The following is a 26,007-nucleotide window of genomic DNA, read 5'->3' on the forward strand; positions in this document are numbered from 1 at the left end:
TGGGTGGCTCAGTCAGTTAAGCATCCGACTTCAGCTCAGGTCATGATCTCATGGTTCGTGGGTTCGAGCCCCACATTGGGCTCTGTACTGACATCTCAGAGTCTAGAGCCTGTTTTAGATTCTGTGTCTCTCTGCCCCTCCCCCTCTCTTGATCTGTCTCAAAAATATAAAAAAAAATTTTTTAAACCAAAATATAAGTTGCTTGTACACTGTAGTGTATACACATTTACAAATACGTACACAGAGAGTGAACTCTGCTTTGGGTAAGTTTGTGGATTTTTTTTTTTTTTTTTTGGAATTGAATTTCTCCATCTTCTGCACTATTACCAACCAGCGTTTTAAGAAAATTTAATGGATTCAGAAGTGAGAACAACATAGAATCTAAGAGTTGACTGGAGTGGACTCTAGCAGGATCCCTGCCTTTTCACTGCAGACTTATTTATGGATAGCAGTTCTCAAAATATAACCATGCTGGAGAGGAGTTCTAATTAGAACACTGCTAAAATGAAATGTTAATTGTTAATTTTTGCTCAGCTAGTCCCTTGAATCTCAAATCCTGCTGTACTTTTTGATTCTTTGGTTGAACCATTGGGAAGATAATGAGAAGTTTATTGAAAGAAACCTTTAAAAATCTTTTCAGATTTTATAAGTTTCACATTGCACTCAAGAGCTTGCTTGTAATTTGCCTTTCTGGCTCAACTGTTGAGGGTTTCTTTTTCCACACGTCCGTAGGCAGGTTTGATCACAGATACGATACAGTTGGTAATGCTTTAAGGTGAAATATGGTTATTATGTATAAGGAAAGATGTGAGTAAATTATTATAAAGAAGAAATATAGTTACTGGTAATATTTGTGGCACTCTACACCCCGGATCATGCTGCACATACCGAGATCTGCATTCAGAGAACTAGTAGCATAGTTTAACCTATTTTTTCTGAGACTGCCTGTTGAGGTGGAGAAACTCCTTGGGTTGAGAAGCTGCCTATAAACGAACTAAATAGGTACAGGATGTCATCATTTCTGCCTTTCATTGGGGAATACGTTTAGAGGCTGAGTTCTAAAAGGTCTGTTTAGATAAGAATTCTAGTTTTTGTCATTCCTTTTCTAGTTGAGACATCACAGGATTGAAGCTAGAATGTCATGAGCCTATGGCTAGTAGCACACAATTATTTGTTATTAAGCTTATTGTGTAATGCTGTTACTTTTACAGTGTTGCAGAGGTAGGAGTATGGGAGAGAAGCAGTCTGGATAACATGAAAGTGATGCTGGTGTCTAAGGGAAGGCGACTTGATTCCGTGGGAAGGGCTATTCCTGATCCATCTCTTTTCTAGGTAAGCCTGCGTTTATTCTAAGGACCTCCCCTTGTGTTTTGCAAATTTTGGTTATAACTAGATCGTGATTTCTATTTATCTTGAATTTTGGGCCTGTCATCTTTATTATTGTAAAGTGATATCCTTTTAAGACAATAATTTGTATAGTAAAACCTGAATGAACCAGATCTTCACCCTGTAAATATCCATAGCTCTTAAGATTTTCTGCTAAGGGAAAATGCACTTAAGTAAATGGTAATAAATATATGAGCAGACTAATATGTTGTATATAGGAACCAAATAAATATTGAGTGATTAGCACACATTAAGCCTTATGGTCTCTTGTTTAGTTGGTAAAAAAAAAAAAAAAAGTGTGTGGACAAGACCAAAATTGAGTATTAAGGGGAAAACTTCTTTGAACTTTATAAGGTAAACTGGAATATTTCAACCAATCCTTTGATTTTAATTCAATACATTTCCTTCTGTTAACCATGAGGTATTGTACTGTGAGAACCTGATCATTCAGTCTGTCTGAACAAGAGGAAAATAATCTGTGTGTAAAATAGCAGGTAAAGGCCCTTTAAACAAAATCACCTCCCTATTTCAAAAGAAGGCCTTATGCTATATTCATTTCAAAAGCAATTTGGTCAGTGATGGTTGTATGCATTTGTTTAATATGAGGGGGGGAAATGATGAGAATAATTTTTTAAATTTTTTTTAATGGTTTTTTTTTTTTGTTTTTTTTTTCCTGAGAGAGAGAAAGACATCGTGAGCTGGGAGGGTCAGAGAGAGAGAGGGAGACACGGAATCTGAAACAGGTTTCAGGCTCTGAGCTGTCAGCACAGAGCCCGATGCGGGGCTCAAACCCACGAACTGTGAGATCATGACCTGAGCCGAAGTCGGACGCTTAACCGACTGAGCCACCCAGGCGCCCCGAGAATAATTTTTTAGTGTTCTTAGTTTTCAACTAATAATAGAGCTTAAATACTTGTAAAAAAAGTGTTTTAGAGAAGTAATTCCTAGGTTTATCAATGCTTTCCAAGATAAAAGTCTTAATGCATCTTCTGAAAAGAGTCAGGAGTTAAACACCTATTTGTTGCCAGTAAATAAGAAGTGGTGAGAGTTCTTCTGATAAAACCTCGTATTTTATTGATGAAACAACCTGGAACAGAGTCTTTTTCATTGGATGTGGTAAAAAAATAATAATAATAATAAGTCTTTTTTAAAAATAAATGCTGTAAAGACTCAGTCATTTAAGTGCCCGACTCTTGATTTTGGCTTAGCTCATGATCTCACGGTTTGTGAGAGTGAGCCCCACGTAGGGCTCTATGCTGACAGTGTGGAGCCTGCTTGGGATTCTCTGTCTTCCCCCCCCACACACACACACACCCCACCTCAAAATAAATAAACATTAAAAAATGCTGTAGGTTTTTAATTAGAGAAGTCAGATTCTTGCAGATTATTACATTTAATTCTAAATAATGGGTATAACCTTTTGAAAAACAGTTTGAAGTCTGAACTGCCATTGTAATTTCACATAAAGAACACTGTAGCAGTTATCAGTTGTGGGTTTTTTTTATGGGAGGAGGGGAAAGTTGGGGGCTACTTTATGTTCATATTTGGAAATAATTTTTAAATCTGAAATCTATTGTATAGATTTGAGTATGAGCACAGTTGAAGAGGATTCTGACACAGTAACAGTAGAAACTGTGAACTCTGTGACTTTGACTCAGGACACAGACGGGAACCTCATTCTTCATTGCCCTCAGAATGGTAGGAAAACTTACTGACATGTAATTACGGATCTTTTTGAATTTCTGGATTTCATGTTCCCTTTGATCCTTATTACCCAGAGAGTCACTCTGGGCTAGGACAGTAGAAATGGGAGTTCTCTCTTTGGCTCATGAATTAATCTTAATTTATATTTTTATGTTTTTAAAATATACCTTTGTATTTTTTTAATTTACCATAAATTTGAACTTGTATGACTCTCATAGCTACTTTATAAATAAGTAGAATCTATTGAGCCTCTACAGATGATGGATAAACTGTAATACACTTCCTCTTTGATATCATTTGATGCCAGCAGTGTATATAATACATTAAAAATAAATACTCTGTGGATGAGGATTTTGCATGATTTGAATAAGATTTAATATGATTATCTGTAACCAATTAAGGTTCAAGAGCCTTGAGGCTTGTGATTTTGTTGTTACTTCTGCCTATTCCTTATTTATATTCATTTTGCTTTAAGTTTATCTTTGTTCAACCGAGGTTTTGTGTTCTCTTCTCATTCAATACTTAATTTCTGGTAATTTTATTCAAACCTGTGATTTTAATTACCAGTTACCTATTAAAATGACTCAAATTTCTGTCTTTATTCTGAATTCTTTGTATTTCTTATAGAACACCTTAAATGTCACATGTTCCAAACTGACATCTTTCACAAAATTCCAAGACCTAGTTCTCTCTTTCTTTTTCAGTCAATTTCACTACTTAATATCCCAGATCATAAATATGGGTAGGAATAAATCCTTTTCTCATTTCCTACATTCATTTTATCATGAAGACTTGTTGGTAGTATTTTGTTTCTTGAATTCATTGCTTCCTCTGTCTCAAGTTCCCCTTTCTTTGTTTAAAGTCTCACTTCTCACCTGGGAGGCCCCAGTAGCCTTTTAATGAGTCTCCCTACTAACTCATCTTTCAAACTGCCAGTGATCTTGGTCACAATACTCAGTAGTGTAGGAACGTTTTTTTTTTAAGTCTCCCATTGGGTTTTAGAACACAGTGATGGCCTCCTACCATCTCAGCTTTTCTGCTACCCTCCCTTCCTGCCACATTTCATATATCTATGTCCCAGTAATTCACAGGTGTCGTTATTTTCCTAACACATCTTGAGCTTTTCATACTTCACTGTCAGTGCAAATAATCATTCCTAGTGCCAGTAATAATCGTTTTCCCTTGGCTTCTGTTCATTCAAGTTCTTTCCAGTTCAAGACCCTTCTCGGGGAAACCTTCACCTGTAATCTAAATTAAGTGCCTCTCCTCTCTGCTCATGGAATAGCCTCTTCATTCCACCCGCATAGCTCTTACAACAAACACTATTTTGAAATTGTCGATTTAGTCATTTCCTCTACTCCCCTGTGAGCTCCTCAACAGTCAAGGGTATCTGTCATTGTTACGTTCGGAGCAGTTAGCACATAGTAGGCATTGAGTAAATAACTGAGTAAATTAAATAACCAGCCTCTGTGTTTACATGTGAAATATTTGGAAAGATGGGTAGTTAGTAGTATAAAAGCATGATGTTTAAACAGCAGCACCTCTCTTCATAGTTCTTAACAGAAGAATAGTTGCTGAGGCACTGCACTGGGGATCGAGATGGCAGGGTCGTAGGGGGTCCAACTTGCACCCCTGGGTTAACTGAGCAAATGGATAAGAAGATTGTTTCACACTTACATGTTGAAGATGTGGGGTTTTCCTCATTGGTTTGAGATTTTGAGATTTTTGTTTTATTTTGTTTCATTAGAAGCTGATGAAATAGACTCAGAAGATAGTACTGAACCTCCACATAAAAGGCTTTGTCTGTCTTCTGAGGATGATCAGAGTATTGATGATTCTACTCCTTGCATATCAGTTGTTGCACTTCCACGTAAGTCACCATGTACGAAGAACACAGTTCCCTTTTGAAATCTGATTTTAGCTTGTGCAAGATCAAATTGGCTTTTCAAGGTAGACTTAGACCCATTATTTTTCTCTTCATTTAGTCAAACAAACAAACAAACATCTCTTTTTAACTAACACTTAATGAGTGGGCATGGCTCTAAATGCTTTTACATACTTTGCCTCTGAATTTTCTCAGCCTGTTTTATCACCTGTAATCACCCTCCCCATCCCAAGCTTTTTCAGACATTTTCTCCTGATCGTGCTCTCAAAATTGAATAGTAATACCACAGATACACTGGTGGTTATTTTTTTTTAACGTACTATATGTATGTATTGTTTTAATAATAAAGAGGATACTTTTTTTACACCCACACCCATCCTAGATGCAATCATGTTTGCCCTCATTGAGAAAGCATGCTGTAGAGTAGGTATTATCATCCCTGTTTTATAAATTTTTTAGGAAACCTAAAGCATGGAGAGGTATAATAACTTGCCTAAAGTCATACCCAAGCATTCTGGTTCTTGAGAACTTTCATTTAGTACTCAGCATCAAGTGAAAATCACATCTTCATCCAGCTGGAAAAAACTTAAGATTAGGTTTTCATCATGGCAGACTTTGTCTTCACAAGTAGATGTGTATTCTTTATTTAGAGTTTATTGCTTATTCAGTTGAACAGAAACCATTTTATATCAGTTTACTGTGAGACTTTATTGAAAGACAATGTTAACGTTAATATTGCTTCCGGTGACAAAGACCGGAAAAATACAAAGCATGTATTTCTAATTAAATGATCTTTCCTCCTAGTGATGATTCATATGATTTTTTTAAAACTCCTAATTTTACCATCATTAAGTTGTGATCCAGTCTTAAAATTTGATTGGCATGTCAGTACAGATACAATCCCATATGGACATTTTCAAAGCTAGAATTTTTTTGAATTCGGATATAATTAACATGTAACATATTAGCCTCAGGTGCACTGAATGATAATTTGGTATCTGTACATGTTCAGAAATGAACATAATAACACTTGCCAGCACACATAGTTACCCTTTTTTTCCTTGTGATGAGAAATTTCAAGATAAGTTCTCTTAATAGTTTCCAAGTATACCATAGAGTATTATTAACTATAGTCCCCATGCTATATATTACATCCCCAAGACATAAAATAAAATGAAAATATTTTATTAAGCCAGAATTTTTGAGGGATTATTTTGACATAAATTATGACTGGTTAATTCATTTGGGTAAAGTTGAGTACCTTGATCGTGATTGTAGGTTCGAAGTCCACTTGCTATTTTCTATTTTATGGTGTCACACTGAACCCTTCACACCCTCTTTCACTTAACTGGGTAAGATAATATGGACGTGCTGACCTGAGCTGCTTGCTGTGGGGTCAGAGAATCATCACATATGGAGAATGTTCTAGAGCCTAATATTTACAGTAGTACTAAATTTATGAAAAGTGGGCTTGAAGTATTGTTCCCTAGATTTGTAAAAAAGCATGTTGATAAAATCAACGCAGGAAAACTTCTCTATTAAAAAAAAGTCATGTAAAAAAATGAAGTCCTATATCCGTCACCATCATCTGGGACTGACTGAATGGGCAAGTCGTTGTTTGCTGCACTTGGTGGAGGTAAATACTAGTTTTTAAAGATTTAACTTCAGATTTCATTTTAATATTCAAGCTTTCTTTATATGCTTTATAAAACTGATAAAAAAAATTTGTTCCTTAAAAAATCTTAACTCTCATGTTAACCATTCTAAATCATTTGCCTCTTCTTATTGCTGCTATCTGCCACCACATTGACTCCATTCCCTATTTATAGTTAACAACTCTTGGTGATTATTCATTTAAATGATCGTTGCAGTACTTTAGCCTCTTCTACCTTTTGTTCTCCATACTACCTCATTTATTACTCCCATCACCGCCTTTGCTATTTACCTGTTAACTGGAGTCCATTTGTGATCTACTTCAGACTTTGTGTTCCTACCACTATTTCCTATCTTTCCAGGTTACTTTCTCTAATACTCTCTAACACCTGGAATCCTTTGTCTCTCAAGGACTCACTAATCTTAACCACATTTTCATTGTTCCTTTTACCTTTTGTTTTCTCCTTACCTGGCTTGACTCATAATTAGTCATTATAATCACTGTTGCATTTACCCTTAAATCCTTTTTTCCTTCTCTCACTTCACTGTTTTTAGTGAAACCACAACCCAGGTTAAATATGTCTGGCTGTCTATGTCTATACTGACATAGCTAATTGAAAAATAGCACAAGCAAGCTGAATGATCTTATTTTAAATTCGTGATCATTAACTTGTGGTGGTCTCATACTGTTGCCTGCCAGTTTATGCCACGCTCACCAAATGAATGTTTTTTCCTCCCACTCAGAGACGACTGTTTCATACATTCATGAAACCTCCAGTATTTTCTCCACCTTTGTTACTCTCAACTGATCACCTTGCTTCTACTTTACTGAGAAAATTGAAGTAGTTAGAAAATAATTTCTGCAAGTTTCCATCACTACAAGTACACACCTACATGAATCTATGTCCATTTATTCCTATCTTTTCTTCTCGCTAAGGTCAGCCCTTCACTTTTACTAGATCCCATCCGTTTTACCTACTCAAGGACACTGTTGGAGGATTTCTTTCCTTTCTCTGAATCATTACTTTTTAATTCTCTACGAGTCATTCCCATCAGCATTACAAACATACTATAATTTCTTCGTTAAAATAAAAAGTCCCATTAGCCCACTTCGGGCTCCACTCCCAACTTCTTTAGAGCAGAATACTTTGAAGGAATCCATATACTTCCCTCCATTTCTTGTTCCATTCTTTCTTAAACCCACTCTAGTCTGGCCTTCATGTCTGTCACTTCACCAAAATTGTTCTTCCCAGGTCTCAGAGACTATCTTGTTAAGTCCAGTGATGATTTTTTTGCTTTAGTCTTTGTCTTCATTTGATCTATCTACAATTTTTGATCCAAGTCTTTTTCACTTGATCTGTCCACAATTTTTGACAATATTTAATTACTCTGAGTATATTTATCAGATAAATGTCAGGCAGTATTTATCAGTCTTCTCTGAAACATAATGTCTTTTGGCTTTCAGGGCACATTCTTCTAGTTTTCTTGTACGTTTCTGTCTGTGCCTTCTGAGTCTCTTAGGCTGACCTGTCCACATCTCCGCATTCTCTAATTGGAGTGCTCCAGGACTCTGTTGTTAGGCTGCTGCTTCTGTTTTGTTTTCTCACTCCCTAGAATTCATGGCTTTAAATCCTGTCTCTGGTGATCATGCTCAAATTTGTTCCAGTCCAAACTTAATCTTAATCCTAGATGTTTAGTAGGTATCTCAAAGTAGTATGTTTGAAAGCAACCCCTGAAACTTCTTAAATTCAAAAATTTGCTGCTCTACAAATCTTCCCATTTCATTAATGGCAGGTACATTCTTCTAGTAAGTAGCTCTGATTTTTAAAACTTTAATAACATCCTTTAGTTCTCAGTTTCTTTCATATTGAGTTTATCCACAAGTCCTGTTGATTCCCATATCAGAATATACTCATCATCCTCACTTGCCTTTTGGCTCTGGTCCAAGTCCCTGACTTCTCTAACATGGATTATTGAATTAGCTTCTTAACTGATTTCACTGCAGCCCTTGCTCCCCTTCAGGTGTTTTCTCACTAGGCTCTGAAGGGATCCTGTTAAAATAAAAGTTAGATTATATCACTCTGTATCTTCCAATGGTTTCCCATTTGAGAATTAAAGCCAAAGTCCTTGCTTTGGCCTGCAAGTCCCCACAGAATATTTTATCATTCTTGTTCAGTCTTCTCTGGTCACACTGTCCTACTTGGCCATCCCTTCAAACAGTCCAGACAGACGTGCCCACATCTCAGACTCTCTGTTCACAGCTTTCCTTCTGCCTAAAGTGCTCTTTCTCAAGACACCTGTATGACTAACTCCCTTTCCCATTTTGTTCCAAGTCTACATTACTTTTCCTGTCCTGTTAACTAAAATTTCAACCTCCTCCCCCAGTATATTCCCTTTCCTGCTTTATTTTTTTCTCATTTATCAACACCAAACATTATATGTTCATTTTGTGTCTTCCTCACTGAAATATAAGCACCATGAAGGCACAGTTGTGTTTCATTTGCTCACTGCTGTCTTCCCATCACCCAAAGCAATACTTAGAATGTATTAGGCGCATAATAAATTTTTCTCATATATATACATATATATATATGTGTGTGTATATATATATATCTGTATCTTTATAGATATAGATAGACTTAATTGGCAAGGAATGTGCTAGGAAATTAGATGGTCATGTATTTTTTCCCAAACATTGTAATTTTTTAGTAGTTAGAACTTGCTATTATTCTGGAATTGAATTGTTCTTTCTTCTTGAAGTTTCAGAAAATGATCAGAGCTTTGAGGTGACCATGACTGCAACCACAGAGGTGGCAGATGATGAGATTACTGAGGGAACTGTGACACAGATCCAGGTATAGTGAGTCTTTTTACTGACTGCAAGAGGATTATCCTTAACACATACCTTAGGTGATAAAATGATGAGAACATAATTTGTCTGACAGAGGACAGAATTGAGGTAAGATTTATTATTTCATTCAGGTTTACAGTCCCCACTTAGATGAATCTTAACAATAGTAGGCAAAGATAGAGTTTTAAAATTCATTCCCTCTAGTGGTTCACATCTGTTGAAACAGATGGTGCACGTGTATTTTTTAGCTACATGGAATGATCTCACTTGCTGTTAAATAACTTTAAATTTTATCTTACCAGTTATATAAGATATTGATATAAAGCTTTTTAAGTGTTACCCAGCACTTCTCTTTAGTGACTGATTTAGAAAGGCTACATGTGTTCTCTGTTCTAATATGAATGGAAGCAAGTTATTTAACATAGATTTTAATTCTAACATTTGTAGTTAAGGTAGTCCCTTTTGGTGCGTATAGGACTTGATAACATTTTATTCTGAGTTAAGTTGGATAACAATCCGGGCTTACTGCTTTGTTTTGATGTGAATTTCTTTGTTTCATGAGTTATTTCTGCCAAAAGTCATAGAATTCTTTGCTCTTTTAGAGAGCCTGGTGCTTAAATCTATTTTACTTGTAAGTTAAAACCTCTGGCTGATTGTGCCTTTCTTTTTAGTATGTTGTCCTTTTGCTTCAGTTTTTTAATTAATAAAATATTTTTGAAGAAGACAGTAGAGACATTATATCATTACCTTTCTTATGTGAAGCATCACAGTGAGCCTTCTTCAATTAGGTATAAGCATTACAAGTTGATAATATAACATCAAGGACTAAGGATACCTCAAGTGGGTGCACGGTGAACCTTTTTCAATGGGGAGCTTCACAGTGGTTCCAGAATGACAGGATTTTTAGAAGAGTGAGTCTTTCATGTACTTCAAACAGCTTTGAGCCTAGCTAGAGATTCTCATAATCTGCTCTTGTATTTCAGTGGGTGATTTGGATAGGAATTTTTTCCATGCCCTCTGAAGCAATAGAGCACATTCTTCAAAATGGGACTTGTCAAATACATTTCCAATTCAAAGACTATGTAGTCCCACTTAGATTCTGTTTTCGGCACAGTACAAATAGCTGTGTATACATACATGATTTGGTTCACAACCTCGTTGTTAAAACATTGAGCAGTGGCAGTGTTAGTTAGACAAATTGTAGGGTTGTTTCATTTGGGTTATTTCTTAAGAGTTAATGAGTTATAACTTCCTGTTAGCCTTTTGGTTTGTTATTAGCCATTTTAGTGAATGAAAAACTCTTAATAGTTCCTAATATTTGTTTCATAAGAATACCATTAGGTTGTGAGTGAAAACATAGTTAAAAGTTCAGAAATAGTCTGCTTTTTGCTTTTTCCTCTGTGTCAAAGCAGGTATAGCTATTTCATATATTGTGGTAGTTAACATATTGTCCCATATCAGCAATGGAAGTATCTTGAAAAATAATTAGAAACTAAAAAATTTATATATATATATTAAATTGCATTTAAAAAAACAAAAAACACCATAGTGGGGCACCTGGGTGGCTCAGTTCGTTTAGCATTCGACTCTTGATACCAGCTTAGGTCATGATTCTAGCATCATGGGATCAGTTCCCATGTGGGGCTCCACAATGAGCATGGATTCTGCTTACGATTTTCTCTCTCCTTCTGCCTGTCTCCCCTGCTCGAGCTCTGTCTGTAAATTTTTTTAAGTATACTAAATATATCTGAGTAGTTTAAAAAATGTCTACATAAAATAGTGAAAATGGGGGTAAAACAATATAAAACTTAGTATGTAGATACTACCAAGTATAAGAAAATAACCTTTAAGGTACTTATGTCTCCTCATTTAACTCATTTGTTATGGAAAGTGTTAAGTATTACTGCTAAAATACTGTAATTGTTGGCTTCATTTGATGGCTATTCACATGTTTACCATTATATGACTTAAGTAATAATTTTAATTCTTCATCAGGTTAATTTGTTAGGTGTTTGCCCAGAGAGAGCAGTTAATTAGCATGACGGGTGTATTCCTAAGTTCATAGAGCGGGCTGTATATTTAAACTCACTTTGGGAAGTAGTGATTTTATTCTTTTAACCAACTGATAAATATGTAAGAGAAGATCATTTCAGGAGAATATTTTCTACATTACATTTCTTAACAGTGGGTGTTGTTTGTATCAAGGTCTTTTCACAGCATTCTCTATCACAGTGAGCTTTGTGTCAATCTTAGACATTTGGGATCTTCAGAGTACAAGAAGCCTTAGACATTATCTGTCTAGTCTGTCTCTATTCTCAGCTTTATAAAGGTAGCCTCTTGATCTTTTAAAAAAAAATGTCTAAAATATATGACACATAAATACAGGGTTACAAACATTTCATACTTGTTCCAGTGACTCTAGCTTTTTGCCCATGGATTTAAGAAAAACAGTTTCATCAATACAATATATTTATTACCCCCAGATATAAAAATAAAATAGGTGACATAAGAAACATGGCTTTTCTCACTTTTCTCTCCATTATGCTCAGGTTGTTCACTGACAGCTTCTCTCTTTCCAAGTAGGATGATTTCAGTTCCTCTTGAAATTAGAAATTCAATTCTGTCTATTCAAGAAATAGTCCAATCTCTATTAGGATTTACCTCCAGCCAGTGACACAGTTTAGTTAATCCAGTCCAAGACTGAGTGGAATTGAGTGGTCACTAGGCATATGAATCTTCTCTTATTCTTGTCTGCCTGTGGTAGGTGGGCCCATCCCTGAAATGGTAGCACTGTTTCTAAATCTTTCTGACTCACACTATAGGTATCGTTAGCCCAAGGCCAACTCTCTTAAGCGGCTTTGTTCATGCAGAATTCGCTAGATTAGGTATATCTGTAGTCGAAAATGTACCTCATGTGACAGTTGGATAAATACACTGAAATTTTATATTATAAAGGGTGAATTTTATGGTGTGTGCGAATTCTATCTCATGCTTGCTTTGGCAGCACATATACTTAAAAAATTGGAAATGAATTATATCTCAATAAAGTTGTTAGTTATAACTTGACCTCATTCAATAAAGATTGTTTTCACTGTAACAATAATAAGTAACACCATATAGTTCTTTGAGAAGAAGGTACATTAATGAGGTTAGGAATAAACTCTCGAGGTTGGCTGAAACAAAGTTGTCAATAAATAATAAGCAGACTGATTTTGCAATAATGTCTTTTGATTTAGCCTGTTAATCCTTTAAACTTAGCAAGAGAGTACATTACAGATGACTGTATATTTAGGCAACAAACCACCTACAAGGACATGAACAACCATGACACTCACCTGTACCATTTCCATTTTATTGTATGTATGAGCTCATCTTACATATATCAATGTACACATGGCTTCAGATATATTGATTCAGGCACTTAATGGAATCTTAACTATTATCCTGTTAAAATTCAAGCCACTAGGACAGAGTTACTTGCTTAAATGAAGGTTATTTTGTTAATACAGGCACTTTTATTTTCATACTATCATAATAAGAACAGCAAAAAATTTTGTTTTTCTATAAACTGAATATATTTTTACTATATCTAAAATGAATCCCATATTATTAGAGTTTTATAATGTTTAATATTGCACACGAAGATGAATCAGAATGGGTATTAAGTCAAGCTATACTTTTTTTCTTTCTTTTTTCACATTTACGTCTTCAAGATTCTACAGAATGAGCAACTAGATGAAATATCTCCCTTGGGTAATGAGGAAGTTTCAGCAGTTAGCCAAGCATGGTTTACAACTAAAGAAGATAAGGATTCTCTGACTAACAAAGGTAAGCTATATTGTGAATTTTAGTGTCCACTGGAAAAAATGGAGGTAAAGAGTTCTTGTAGTCATCAGGATTTTGAATTGGACCTTCATAGTTATGATTGAGTAGTTACAGAAATTGAGTTTTTCTAATTGATTAAATTTGGCTCTGAGACCATGAAACCAACATTTGTTTTTCAATAATTGATCATTATTTCTCTGACATGTAGTAAATTATAAACAGAGGTCCAGGGTGGCATTTAAAAGAAGTACGGTTACTGCACACGGGAGTAGGAAGTCAGGTCTTTTCAGAGATCTGACTTTGGTCTGATAAGCAGCTTAGTGGCTACAGTAAGTGTTTTATAGTGCTGCAGAGTTCCTCAGGATTGCTAGCGAGCTGCTGCAACAAAGTGCAGCTCATGGATGTGCCACTCTGAAATAAAAGGAAGGAAAAGTAAGTAAATTGTTTTCAACCACTGTATAATAAATACTCATTAAGAATATATTATTCACTTGGTATCCATTGGATTATGCTTACTTACCTTGTACTCGAATCTTCTGTGCACATTCTTTTGCCCATAAAATTTATTTTTTCCATTGGATAAATTTTTCAAAAAGTTTTGAGCATGATTTGGCTTTTAAAATTGTCAGGCCTTTTTTAAGCACAGTTGTATTGCTTAAAGAATAAGAAAGGTAACTGAGAGGAAGTAATAATTTTATAGTCTTTTACTTACTATTGTCTTTTATTTAGTAAGATCAAATGTATTCTTTTTAAAAACCAGACGTTATGAAAGCAACTGCATGGAGATCTTTCAGATAAATGAGAAATTAGTTACATTTTATTCACAGATAATTTATTTAATCACTAAGCAAATGTTTAGTGTTTTATCCATCTTGAGGGATAACATTTTCTATAACGTTATTTGTTTTCCTTTAAAGGACATAAATGGAAACAGGGGATGTGGTCTAAGGAAGAAATTGATATTTTGATGAACAATATTGAACGCTATCTAAAGGTATCTTATGGCATTTTTTTCTTGTTGTTTCACTAGTTTTTTTTCATTGCCAGTTGCAAAAATTATCAAAGCATCATATTGTATGAACTTTTTAGGAGATTTTCAGTAATTTTCATAATGGATGATTGGCTAATATGTGATAGCTTAATAATTGTAAGGTGTATGCTTATGGTATGTTTTTAAACAAATTTTGAATTCTTAGTTTAAAATAGTTTACTGCTTTAGTTAATATAAAAAGTTTAGACAAAATCCTAACAGCTCCTCAAAACCCTAAAGCTCTGTCTTTTCAAGCAACATAATTAGTGTTTAAGCTTATACTGTCTAAAGCTTACGATACACATCTTCTTTGAGTGAATTTATGACATGACAGACCTCCCTTTTTTTAAAAAAATGAATAATTTCGTTTATTTTCCTATTAAAGCTTATATGTTGTTGGCTAAGTCATTCTCTTCTGTAATTGTCTTTGAACCCATTATTTTTGAGTCAGTAGACGTATGAATTCCTGTAACACATGGTACTGCTTTTTGAAAAGCCAGCAGTTCATTTGGGAGTCTTGACAGTAGGTGAAGACCAATACAAGGCTTTGTACCATGTGAGTGATAAATTCTGCATGAAATCAGAGACAGAAGAGTGTATTTTAAGGGTTAGGACAGTTTGGGAAAAATATTTGGAAGAGCAAGGATTTGATGGAGTCTTAAAGAAATAGAACTTAGGCTAGAATAGGGCTGGAGGGAACAGCATGAGTAAATGCTAAGTACCAAGGAATCAGAAGTGAAACCCAGAGCACATTGAATTAGCCCCTTTAACTTGAACTGAGTTAATTAGCCTCTGGCAACTTGACTTTGAAATCCAGTCCAATGAATTAGAACTCTTTCCTATAGGAAAATGAGAAAAACTGGTCAATTAGTTAAGGGAGGAATTGGTAGAGTAGATCTGTGCTCTTCTCAAGGAAATCTTTCCAGAGATTTGCTTACCATTCCTGTAAAGGAGTTAGTGCATGTTTGAAATACAGGCATAACCACTGTTTGGGAATGGGAGGAGTACAGTATTTGTTTAACCATTCTCCTATTGTTTGATCCTTAGGTGGTTTATATTTTTTTTTCCACTATTACAAATACATTGCTGTCTGGAATATCCATGTTCTAAAGCTTAATTTTAAGCTGTACTCTTCCCAAGCTAAGCTTTGTAAACTATAAAGAGTAAAACACTTCATTTCTTTCTTAACGGGTAAAGATTCTTTCTACCAAACTAATTTTTTAAAGAGAAAGACAATTACAGTGACCAGTGAAAATGTATCTAGAAATGTATTTAAGTTGTCCACTGGTCACATACACTTTAGTTAAAACTGGGAAAATGTTGCAGGTTGAGATAAGGCAGTGGCAAACAGTAAGAACACTAAATGTTGAGAATTAAGCTGGTTTCTTATCTAGGAGATTGGAGTAGATGGTTTCCAAGGACCCTTTAAACTTTATGATTAAAGGGTGGGAATGTGTCTGAAATTTGTAACCTTTTAGATGACCGTTTCACTTGGCCAGGTGAAAGTACACAGACTTTGGTGTACTATGGTGGTGGGAAAAGAATTGGCAGGGAAAGGACAGATAAGCAGGTAATATCTAAGGAAACCTGGTGACTGGTTGTTGGGGAAGAGGGAAAATGAGGTGGAATGACTTCAGAGTGTTTTATTTTGGGTGACTGGGAGAATGATGAATGGCTTGGCAGAAATAGGAAGTGTCCAGAAAGATGTACCGATCTTGGGAAAAGATCATTTGTTTGATAATTCACCATAGTTTTTATTATGTACTTCTGTTTAAGAACATTTTGGTGCCATTTTTAAACCAATTAATTAGATGTCAGATAAATGAAAGTGATTGTCATAAGTTTAAAAAAGCAGAAGAAAAAAATCTTTCCATCTCACTGTGTATGGTCATCCTGCAACACATTGTCTTTCATATATTTAGACTTGTAAATATTAGCTTTAATTATTTGTGTAATTGAAACTGCATAAGAGAATTTTAGAGTCTAAAATTTAGAAACTTGGGGTGCTTGGCTGGCTCAGTCAGTAGAGCATGTGACTCTTGATCTTGGAGTCATGAGTTTGAGCCCCCTGTTGGGTGTAGAGTTTACTTAAAAACAAAAATTAATTTTAAAAAATTTAGAGGCTTTTTACTGTGCAATTTTATATATTCAAAAGAATGTATAAAATGCATATCAGTGTAATTTTACCTCTCTTTGAAATTTATGTAAGTAGATTTATTCTGAGAGTTCTTTAACTGCTGTTGTTCATTATTGTGATTTTGTGACCCATTCCCTTTTGATTTTTTTTGCTGTATTTCATTATGCTAGGGTACATACTGTAAATTATAAAGATAATTTGGAGTCTTTTTAGTTTTTTGCTATTATGTAAAAATCTGCTGGGTGTAAATGGTGTTTTATTATGGCTTTAATTTTTATTTCCCTGATTACATACTTTTATATATACTTATGGCTATTTTTTATGTTTTCTTTTTGAAATTCCTGTTTGTATTTTCTATCAATTTTTTGGTAAGGTTCCTTTTCATTTTCTAGACTTTTGTTTGTTTATTTATTTATTTATTTTGAGAGAGAGAACACACATATGTGAGAGACAGAGGAAAAAAAAAGACCATCCCAGGCAGGCTCCATGCTGTCAGCACAGAGCTCATTCTCCCCAGCCCCTGAGATCATGACGTGAGTGAGCCAAAATCAAAGAGTTGGGTGCTTTTGGTCACCTGAGTGGCTCAATCAGTTAAGTGTCCGACTTCGGCTCAGATCATGATCTCACAGTTTGTGGGTTCAAGCCCCATGTCGGGCTCTGTGCTGACAGCTAACTCAGAGCCTGGAGCCTGCTTCCGATTCTGTGTCTCCCTGTCTCTCTCTGACCCTCCCCTGATCACGCTGTCTCTCTCTCAGAAATAAATAAAACATTAAAAACAATTAAAAAAAAAAAGAGTCAGATGCTTAACTGACTGAGCCACCCAGGTGCCCCTAGACATTCTTAATGTAGACTGGTTACTAATGGTCTTGTTTATTTGTATTACAAATATCTTGTCCCAATTTAGTGACCTATCATTTCCTTCTCCTTAGGGGTCATGTGATGAAAAAAGATTCTTAATTTTCAATATCAAAATCATCATTTTTACCTTTATATTTTGCTTGGCTGTTTAAGATAATCCTCCTCTCCCTCAAGAACATAAAAGTTTTGCCTTTCATACTGATTTTTTTCCCTATAGTTATAGGTTTCACTGTTGTTGGGGGTTTTTTGATTTATTTTATGTGGATGGCAGTTGTCCCAGCATCATTATGGAATATCAGTTCTTCTCCCAATCTACAATGTCCATTCTGTCCCAAAGCAAGTTTCCACACATTTGTTTTTTGATTTTATAACTTGTTCCCGGGTTCTGTTTGTTGATCCTTGCACTAGTATAGATAGATATGGGACAAGTCTCTTTATGAATGTCTTGGCTAGTTTTGGCTTTTTGCTCTTCCTTTATAAATTTAGAATTAGGTTGCAGAGAATGGAAACTGTTGGGATTTGGGGGGGAGGGGACTGCATTGAATCTATATGCATCAGTTTGAGGAGGGAATTAACATCTTTCCAGTATTCCATCTTCCTATTGAGAACATTGGAAAGCTCTCTATTGTAGTGGGTTCCGCTTTAATGCCTTTTGATAGTTTGTTTTTCTCCATAAAGGACTTGCGTAACTTGCCCGAGATTTAGTCCTATTGCTTTGTTACTGTAAATGAGAACTTGTAAACTTTTCTATGAACTTTCTATAGAAACACAAATGACTTTATTGATTTTGTAACCTGCAGCCTTAAATGACTTTTTCATATATACTGGGGTTTCTACACATATAACATCTGTAAATGATTTTTCTTTGTCAGTCTATACTTTTTATATATTTTCTTCTATCAGATTGTCAGCAAAACAGACTTGATAGGAATGTGATCATATATGAAAGTTCTCTGTTATGAATGTTCTTTCCACAGCTGTAGAGATTTATATTTTTTCCATAAATCTTATAAGTAATAATAAGTAATTTTCCTGAAATTAACACAAACTTGTACTCCTGGAATAAGCTCACTTTTTGCATTGATTATTAGTTAACCTTTTTATACATTGCTGGGTTCAGTGGGCTAAAATACTTTAAGGACTTGGAGGACCTAATGAGCTTGCCTGAAAAATCTTTTCTGAAACTGCCCTTGTCTGGTTTTGCTATTGAGGTTATGCTAGCTTAATAAAGAGAATGAGGAAGTGTCCCGCCTGTTTTCTATAACTTAGAATAGTTTAAAATCAGAATTATCTTGATTGTTTGGTAGGATTTACCTGTAAAGTCATGTGGGCCTGGTGTTTCCATTGTGAGAAAAGTATTAATATCTGATTAAATTTTCTTGACGGTCTGTGCTTACTAGATTTTCTTTCTCTTCCTGAGTCTTTTGGTAAGTTGAATTTTTCTAGGAGTTTGTTCATTTTGTGTAAGTTTTCAAATTTATTGCCATAGAATTTTCATAATACTCAATTTTCTAATCTCTGTAGCATTTCTCTTTAGGCCCCATGTTTTTCATTTCAGGATGGTTTTGTCTTAGTTTTGCTGTAAGTTTATCTTTTCATATTGTATTAGTCTTAATGGGTCTTTTTAAAAAATCATTCTTTAGCATTACTTATTGTTTTTATTACTTATTTGATTCCTGATTCCATTAATTTTGTAATGATTTTCTACTTTAGATTTTAACTTTTTACAATTTTAAAAGGAGTTGACACAATTTGACTTTACTGAATTTTATACAGTTTCTTTTTGGAACATTAAAGTATCACTTTATTGTCTCTTGAAACATTTTAAAGTTTATGTTTGACTTATTAATGAATTAGCAATGTGTTACTTTTCTAAATGCCATTGATGATCTTGAACATAAAAGAAACAACTTTTAAAAAGCATAGTATATCCATATGCATTTTATCAGAAATCCCTAAATCAAAGAAATGTAACCCATTTAGGCACGCGGAATAAAAGATGCTACAGAAATCATCTTTGAGATGTCAAAAGACGAAAGAAAAGATTTCTACAGGACTATAGCATGGGGTCTGAACCGGCCTTTGTTTGCAGTTTATAGAAGAGTGCTTCGCATGTATGATGACAGAAACCATGTGGGAAAGTATGAAAACTTGTAATGCTGCATGTTTTCATGTAATTAGGGGAAATACCTTAAGGAGCTTTCGTTTTTTTAAAGTATAGTTATGATTAAAACTTTAATTGGAAACAGCTATGAATTATTGTTGTATTAATATTTTTTCTCCAGGTCCATGTTATAAATATGGAAACCTCATTTTAACAAGGGCTCCTAGAAATTAGAATCTAAATCCCCTTATATATGTCAGATTTTAGACGTAGCTGTCTTCATACGTCAAACTCTGCTTTGTAATAAAGTAACATAATAAAAAGTATTATAATGGTTAAAGATTTAGGAAGTGCGAAAAAACCTCTACATTTATTAGTAACATTGTTCCTATTCATTTTTTTTTTTATAGTATAGCATTTCCTAGGTTAGTGACTTTTTTTTTTAATAAAACCAGAGTGGAAAATAACTAAATTTCTGAATACAATGCATGGATTTCTGTTATAGGTAACATTTATGGGAAGGCATCATTTTTTCAACACAATGACTATATAGTGTCACTAACATGTTTATAATTTCTCTTTGGGAATTTTAGGTGGTCATAGTAACAGCCTATTAGATACTGCTTTTAAAAAGAAATTGCAGTGGCTGTATTGAGTACTTGCCCAACTAAAGAAAAAGAGCCTTTACATTAGAGCAGGAGTATGGAAGATGTCCATGCATGCATAGGGGAATGAAGAGAATTTAAAATTTTTCAGTGCCTTATGAGAATTCACCATAGATTTACATCTTGGCTCTGGTTTATAATGTCATGCATAAGTCTTTCAGAAGAACTATACTATCAGAGGGCCTGAAACCAGTTTTAAAATAAAGGAAAAGTTAAAATAGGAGCAAATACATTTTAAATGTTGAATTTTCCTAGAGAAGAATGTACACTGATCACTTTTATTACAGCTAAAAGTAGTTTTTTTTACAAAAAAGATAATAGAAGCATTAGTATTAATTCTCAGTAATTTACTTTGAAATTGGTCACTTTAAAAACATTATCATTATGCCAAGTGACTTACCGTTTGGCCCCCTAAGTGAAATTCTAATTTTTACCAAGGTTGTTTAGCATTCTCTGTTTTAATTGATCTTTTTAAAAATTTGTTTAAATTTCTAGATATACACCTGAAGAAATTGAAAAGCTCAAGGAGTAAGTTAAAAAAATTTTTTTCTTTTCATTAATTCTGATAGTCGGGTTTTAACTTTTTAAAAAATATCTTTGTGTTTAAAACTTTTATTTTGAAAATAGCAAGAGGATTTCAGTAGACTGGTATAATTTAATCCTGCTGTTAGGCATGATTGACCATAAAAAGAACTTTTCAGTTCCATACATGCAGAGGACCTGTGCCCATAAATTTAGTGTCCCATTGTGAGCTGCCAAATGAAGTGTGTCCTCAGATCACTAATAAGGGTTACAGAAGAGACTAGATGGCCATTCTTGGTAACCTGAAGACTGGATCTCAGGAACTTACATACAGATTCAAACCCAGGGTTGTGCTACTTGTTTGTTTAGAATGGTGACGTAGCAAATGTTTCACTTAATATCTGGGTGGACTCTACCTAATAAAGGCTACTTCACAGGAAAAATAGTTTCACTTCATTGAGTAGGGCCATAAAGTATGGGTTAATGGATTGTATGGGTCATGGAGAAAATTGAAGGTTGGTCCTCATTATGATGATAGCAGCTTGTGAAACTTTTTCAGATGTCTGAGAAGAGCTTGTTAGGAGTACTCAAAAGGGAACAATCTGGGGATTGCCTGGGAGATTGTCAGTAACCTGAGGGGAAATTTGGTCTTTTTTGAACACATATCCAAGTTACTTATTTCTTCTCTGACCCAGGAAAAAGGCAATTGCTGCCTGTTTTTTTTTCACCCACAGACAACTGTGGACCCCAAAAAAAGGCCACACTTTCAAACTTTGGCTCGCAAAGTATTGCTGCCCACAACTTCCAAACCACTCAAATGGGAAGAAGAAGAATGAAGAATAAATGATGAAATTAAAAGGGAGAAAACAGTTGAACCAAATGCTGATTGGCAGACTCTTGTTTTAGGCTCCGGATAAAGCATGGCAATGACTGGGCAACAATAGGGGCGGCGCTGGGAAGAAGCGCGTCTTCCGTCAAAGATCGGTGCCGACTGATGAAGGATACTTGCAACACAGGTACCGTGAGCCCCCGCTGCCGGCTTCTCTGGGGTCTGTTGGCACTTCCCGCCCCTTCACGTCCTGCTTTCTCTTCTATCCTGGGAAGAAATTTGTCATTCATTTTAATTCAGATTTTATTTTTGGTCTTCCTTTTTCATCAAGCTTATGGATCTGAGTAATCCTTCATTTTTCTGCTTTTGTGTGAGGTGACACTGTTCACAGGGACACCTCACTTTTCAGGTAGACCATGTTTCCTTTTTGTAGCAATTCAGAACTCCAGTTGTGAAAGTATTTATCATTAAGGCTTATGTACAGGAGTTTGTTTTAATTTAGGCCCATCTAATTTTATAAACTCAGGTTTATAAAACACTTTATTTCAGGCAGGTCCCAGCTTAAGTTATGTTCCAAAGGTGTGGCTCTATTTTGCTTATTTTAAACAAGTAAGTATATTTTTCCATAAAAAAAAAAAACAAAACTTGGGACTGGTATTTTAATCTGCAGACAGCAAATGCCTTTTTGTCTCTTAATGTAGGCAAATGTATTGATGATACTGTTAAACCTAACTTTTGTGATCAACAACAGTATTTGGTCTTTGCCACTAACTCTCATTCCATCTTTCTGAGCCTCAGTTTCCTCTGTAAAATAAAGAGGTCAGAATAGGTGATCTCATAGTTCCCTTTTAGCCCCAAAGTTCTCTGAAGGATCCACAATTTGTGCTCATTCTTTCAATAAGAAAAATAGTTATCAATTAAGCTTAAGCCTCCAGTGTATATATTTTCTGTTTTCACCTCCCTATCCTGCTAACATGGAATTAGGAATATTTTCTGAGTAACCATTCCACCAGCACTGTGACCTGCAAGACAATGAGAACATAAACTCCACTAACTCTGTTATTCTGTGAATGACAGCTTACTGGATGAAGCTAGAATAGGAGCTTTAGATTTAGGATGGGACCCTAGAGTTTCATGTCAGACACTGAGAATAGAGCCCCATTTGGTAGCATAATATGGAAAAACTGCCATTTCCTGATTCCCAGTCTGAGAGATCAGTTTGCCTGTTTCCTATTCATGTTGCTATGTCGTATTTCTGATCATGAGTTCTCTTTTTGGACCACACCATGAGACACTCATGCTAAAGCGGGAGAACAGGATTTTGCCTTGAATATGTGGTATCCAGAACTGTGCCTAGCACATAATAGGTGTTCCGGAAATATTTGTTGAATGAATGGAATCCCTGAAGCAGGCATAATGGCACTTTTGAAATTTTCAAGATATTTTCAGTTACTAGTAATAAAATGCAAACAGTGGTGGAAGGGGTTAAAAGTGTCTCTTCTTTTCCTATTTTTCTGCTCAAGATCCTTTAGAAAAGACCAAGAGGATCACTTGGTGTTATTATTGGTTTATGGCTTCAGGAAAACCTGGAGTAAAATCATGTGTGAATGCCAGTCTCAGACTTCTCTTTTATTATAGTATCTTAGAGTTGGGATAGAGGGGCTAGGAGATCATGTAAACCTAGTTTTCATTTTTACTAAAATGGGTGGGAGCCCATAAGAGTTACTCCACTTGTCTCTCACCATCCATTCCTGTAAAGAAGGATCTCTTTTGTGCTTACCCCACTTCTGCAGAGCAGGGAGTCTTAGGTGAGACTAAGGGAAAATTGTGTGAGTTTCTTTGTCCATCAAGCCATCCATGAAGTGCTTCCCACTTATAATTAGCACAGCTTGACAGTACATAATTGTTTCTAAGTATGTATGGGTATTTTTTCTTTCCTTACAGAGTGAGTCATTGTTTTCTTTCTTTTTTTTTTTTTAATTTTTTTTTTTTTTTGAGTCATTGTTTTCTATAGGACTCTCTATTTTCCTTCATACCAAGAACCTTACTGGGCTAGTAAAGGCTAGTAAAAGCTAGTAAAACAACAACCATCTTAGTAGATTTGTGCAGTTTCTCACCTTGGAGTCATTCAGAAATACTTTAGGTGCTACTATGTACTTCTCATCAGTCCTTGGAAATACAGGGCTCAATCTGATTTGAGAAAGAAGAAACAGTAGTAGTCTAGATGATTTCCTTCTTTCAGGGAAGTGGACAGAAGAAGAGGAAAAGAGACTTGCAGAGGTGGTTCATGAATTGACAAGCACTGAGCCTGGCGACATAGTGACACAGGGTGTGTCTTGGGCAGCTGTGGCGGAAAGAGTGGGGACCCGTTCAGAAAAGCAGTGTCGGTCTAAATGGCTCAACTACTTGAACTGGAAACAGAGTGGAGGTACTGAATGGACCAAGGAAGATGAAATCAATCTCATCCTCAGGTTTGTGTCCTAAATGTTGTAATAACAAAAGCTGCTTGATGGCTTTTCCTCTTTGGGTTTCCCTAGATGCCTTATGTCTAAAACGCATCCTTTCCATAATGAAAGGATCCATAGAGGATCCTTCAGAGCCTATGTATTTCGTATTGAGCTCTTGTTTTGTTTTGTGTTCCTTTGTAGTGGATTTAGGGCTCGTGCAAAGTAGCAGATTGAAGGCGTGGAGACTGAAGTCCTCTCTGTCCACAGAACAGATATGGCACAGGCGGTGGCCCTGCAGCTCGCCACCAGCCCAGCAATGTGCCTCACTCCTAGCAGAGGGAGCCCGTGTTGAAGGGAAGAGGGCCATTCAGTCTCCATGCCTTTCACTCTTGGGCTGCTAGGATTGCCAAGAAGGGTGTCCACCTAGTTACCCCACACCTTCCTGTTGGGCCAAATCAGACTTACATTTCACACGTATCCAAACATAGCTAGAAGATAATAATCCTAAGCTTCTTTAAATTAGTCGTTTTAACCATTAAGACTCAGTGACTGAAATGGGTAAAAATATCAGCAAGAAAATGTTCAGACATTGAAGTAATAGAAGCTACTCCCTCCTGAATATCAAAATCGTCATGACAATTGAAGCTAGGAAACAAACAGACCATTTATACTCCAGATTTAGTTGTGCTATTATATTGGTGGTGGTTGTTTTGGTTGTTGTAGTATTTGTCTTTTTAACATTTTATTTTGGATTTTGTCTTTAATATACTTTTTTCAACTAGTCATCAACAAATAGCTCATTTCTAAACATTTTTATTATAGAAATAGAAAAGCACAGAGGTAGGAAATAACTTGCTCTAACACGCTATAAACATTGCAGAACACTTTCCAAGTAAACCTGTTTTATCCTGTTCTAACCTTTAGCTACGCCCTTACCTTTACAGTGTTTTGTCTGGTTCTCACCATTTACATTGGTTGTACCATTAATAAAAGGCTGGCCCATTGGTTGTACCATTAACAAAAGGCTAGTGAGTTTTCATAGCTCTTAGCTCTGGAAGCAGTTGTGCACTCCTGGCATTCCTTCTTTCCCGTGTACCTGAAAGCATCTCTGACATAAGCTGCCCTTCCCTTTATTGCCATTGCCATTACATGTAGTCAGAGAAGGGTTCTTAACAGAGAAATAAATATCATGTAACAAATGGTTGTTTAACCTGTAGGATAGCAGAGCTTGATGTAGCTGATGAAAATGACATAAACTGGGATCTGTTAGCAGAGGGATGGAGCAGTGTCCGTTCACCACAGTGGCTTCGAAGTAAATGGTGGACCATCAAAAGGCAAATTGCAAATCATAAGGATGTTTCATTTCCGGGTAATGTATTATTTGCTTCTTATGTCCTTCCCAAGTCTTACCATATTTACTCTTCAGGACTTACTTAGAGGTTAGAAGTTCTTTGCCTCAGCTAGAGATCGGAAACATGACAGAATTTCATTTAAACCTCTGCCCTATTTCTTTGGGTAACTGTCTTTTCCTCCTTCCCTTGAGAAGAATGGGTGTGATTTGTAATTCTCAAAGCACCTAAGATGAAAATATACACAATTGCATACATTCTTGTTCTCTTACAAACTGTGAAGAAGAAATTGAATTTACATATTGTGTACAAAGATTTTTTTTTAAACTTAGGTTTAAATCAACTTTTATGTGTTGAATAATTTCAAGTATCTTAACTGGAGTTGTCATTTAGAGAAATTCTTTGGTTTTATAGTACAAAGACTAAATTTGTAATTTCATTTGTTATGTAAATCTAGAGATCTTAACTTGGGTTTGGTTAAAAGTGAGGCACAGCATGTTTGGCCCTTCATTGCCTCTTTGCACTTAGGCACACGTCTGAGTCATACAGTGTGTTTAATTAAGGTAATCAAATTTGTTCCCCTTGGTATAGTTCTCCAACTTCATTTTTCCAAAGGAAAATACTAGATCCTGAAGAACTTTGGCTTGAATACGTAGTTATATATTTTTAAATCAGAGTTAAACCCAGAAGAGTGTATGAACACCAGTGTGACATGAACGCACCCAGATTTTAACCTTGAGAGGGTTGATAGAGTTTATCATG

At 35.4% G+C, this 26,007-nt stretch overlaps 1 protein-coding gene across 7 annotated transcripts in view; it reads left to right on the forward strand.

The window, feature by feature from the left end:
• DMTF1 (cyclin D binding myb like transcription factor 1) overlaps positions 1-26,007 on the forward strand; it is a 44,205-nt gene that overhangs the window by 8,981 nt on the left and 9,217 nt on the right. For 4 of the 7 annotated variants that reach the window (XM_077766800.1, XM_077766801.1, XM_077766805.1 and 1 more), the window contains 11 exons: positions 1,212-1,332; positions 2,968-3,084; positions 4,838-4,972; positions 9,389-9,483; positions 13,193-13,307; positions 14,222-14,298; positions 19,313-19,470; positions 20,594-20,626; positions 21,527-21,636; positions 23,692-23,920; positions 25,114-25,265. In XM_077766800.1, coding sequence (XP_077622926.1) covers positions 2,976-3,084; positions 4,838-4,972; positions 9,389-9,483; positions 13,193-13,307; positions 14,222-14,298; positions 19,313-19,470; positions 20,594-20,626; positions 21,527-21,636; positions 23,692-23,920; positions 25,114-25,265 — 1,213 coding nt within the window. In that variant the 5' untranslated portion in view covers positions 1,212-1,332; positions 2,968-2,975. Of the gene's footprint in view, positions 1-1,211; positions 1,333-1,815; positions 1,881-2,967; positions 3,085-4,837; positions 4,973-9,388; positions 9,484-13,192; positions 13,308-14,221; positions 14,299-19,312; positions 19,471-20,593; positions 20,627-21,526; positions 21,637-23,691; positions 23,921-25,113; positions 25,266-26,007 lie in introns of those variants that run through there. The other 3 variants (XM_077766803.1, XM_077766802.1, XM_077766804.1) reach the window with 3 other exon arrangements.

This window comes from Crocuta crocuta, unplaced genomic scaffold (genome assembly GCF_008692635.1).
Source record: "Crocuta crocuta isolate KB4526 unplaced genomic scaffold, BGI_CrCroc_1.0 scaffold165, whole genome shotgun sequence".
Taxonomy (NCBI): Eukaryota; Metazoa; Chordata; class Mammalia; order Carnivora; family Hyaenidae; genus Crocuta; species Crocuta crocuta.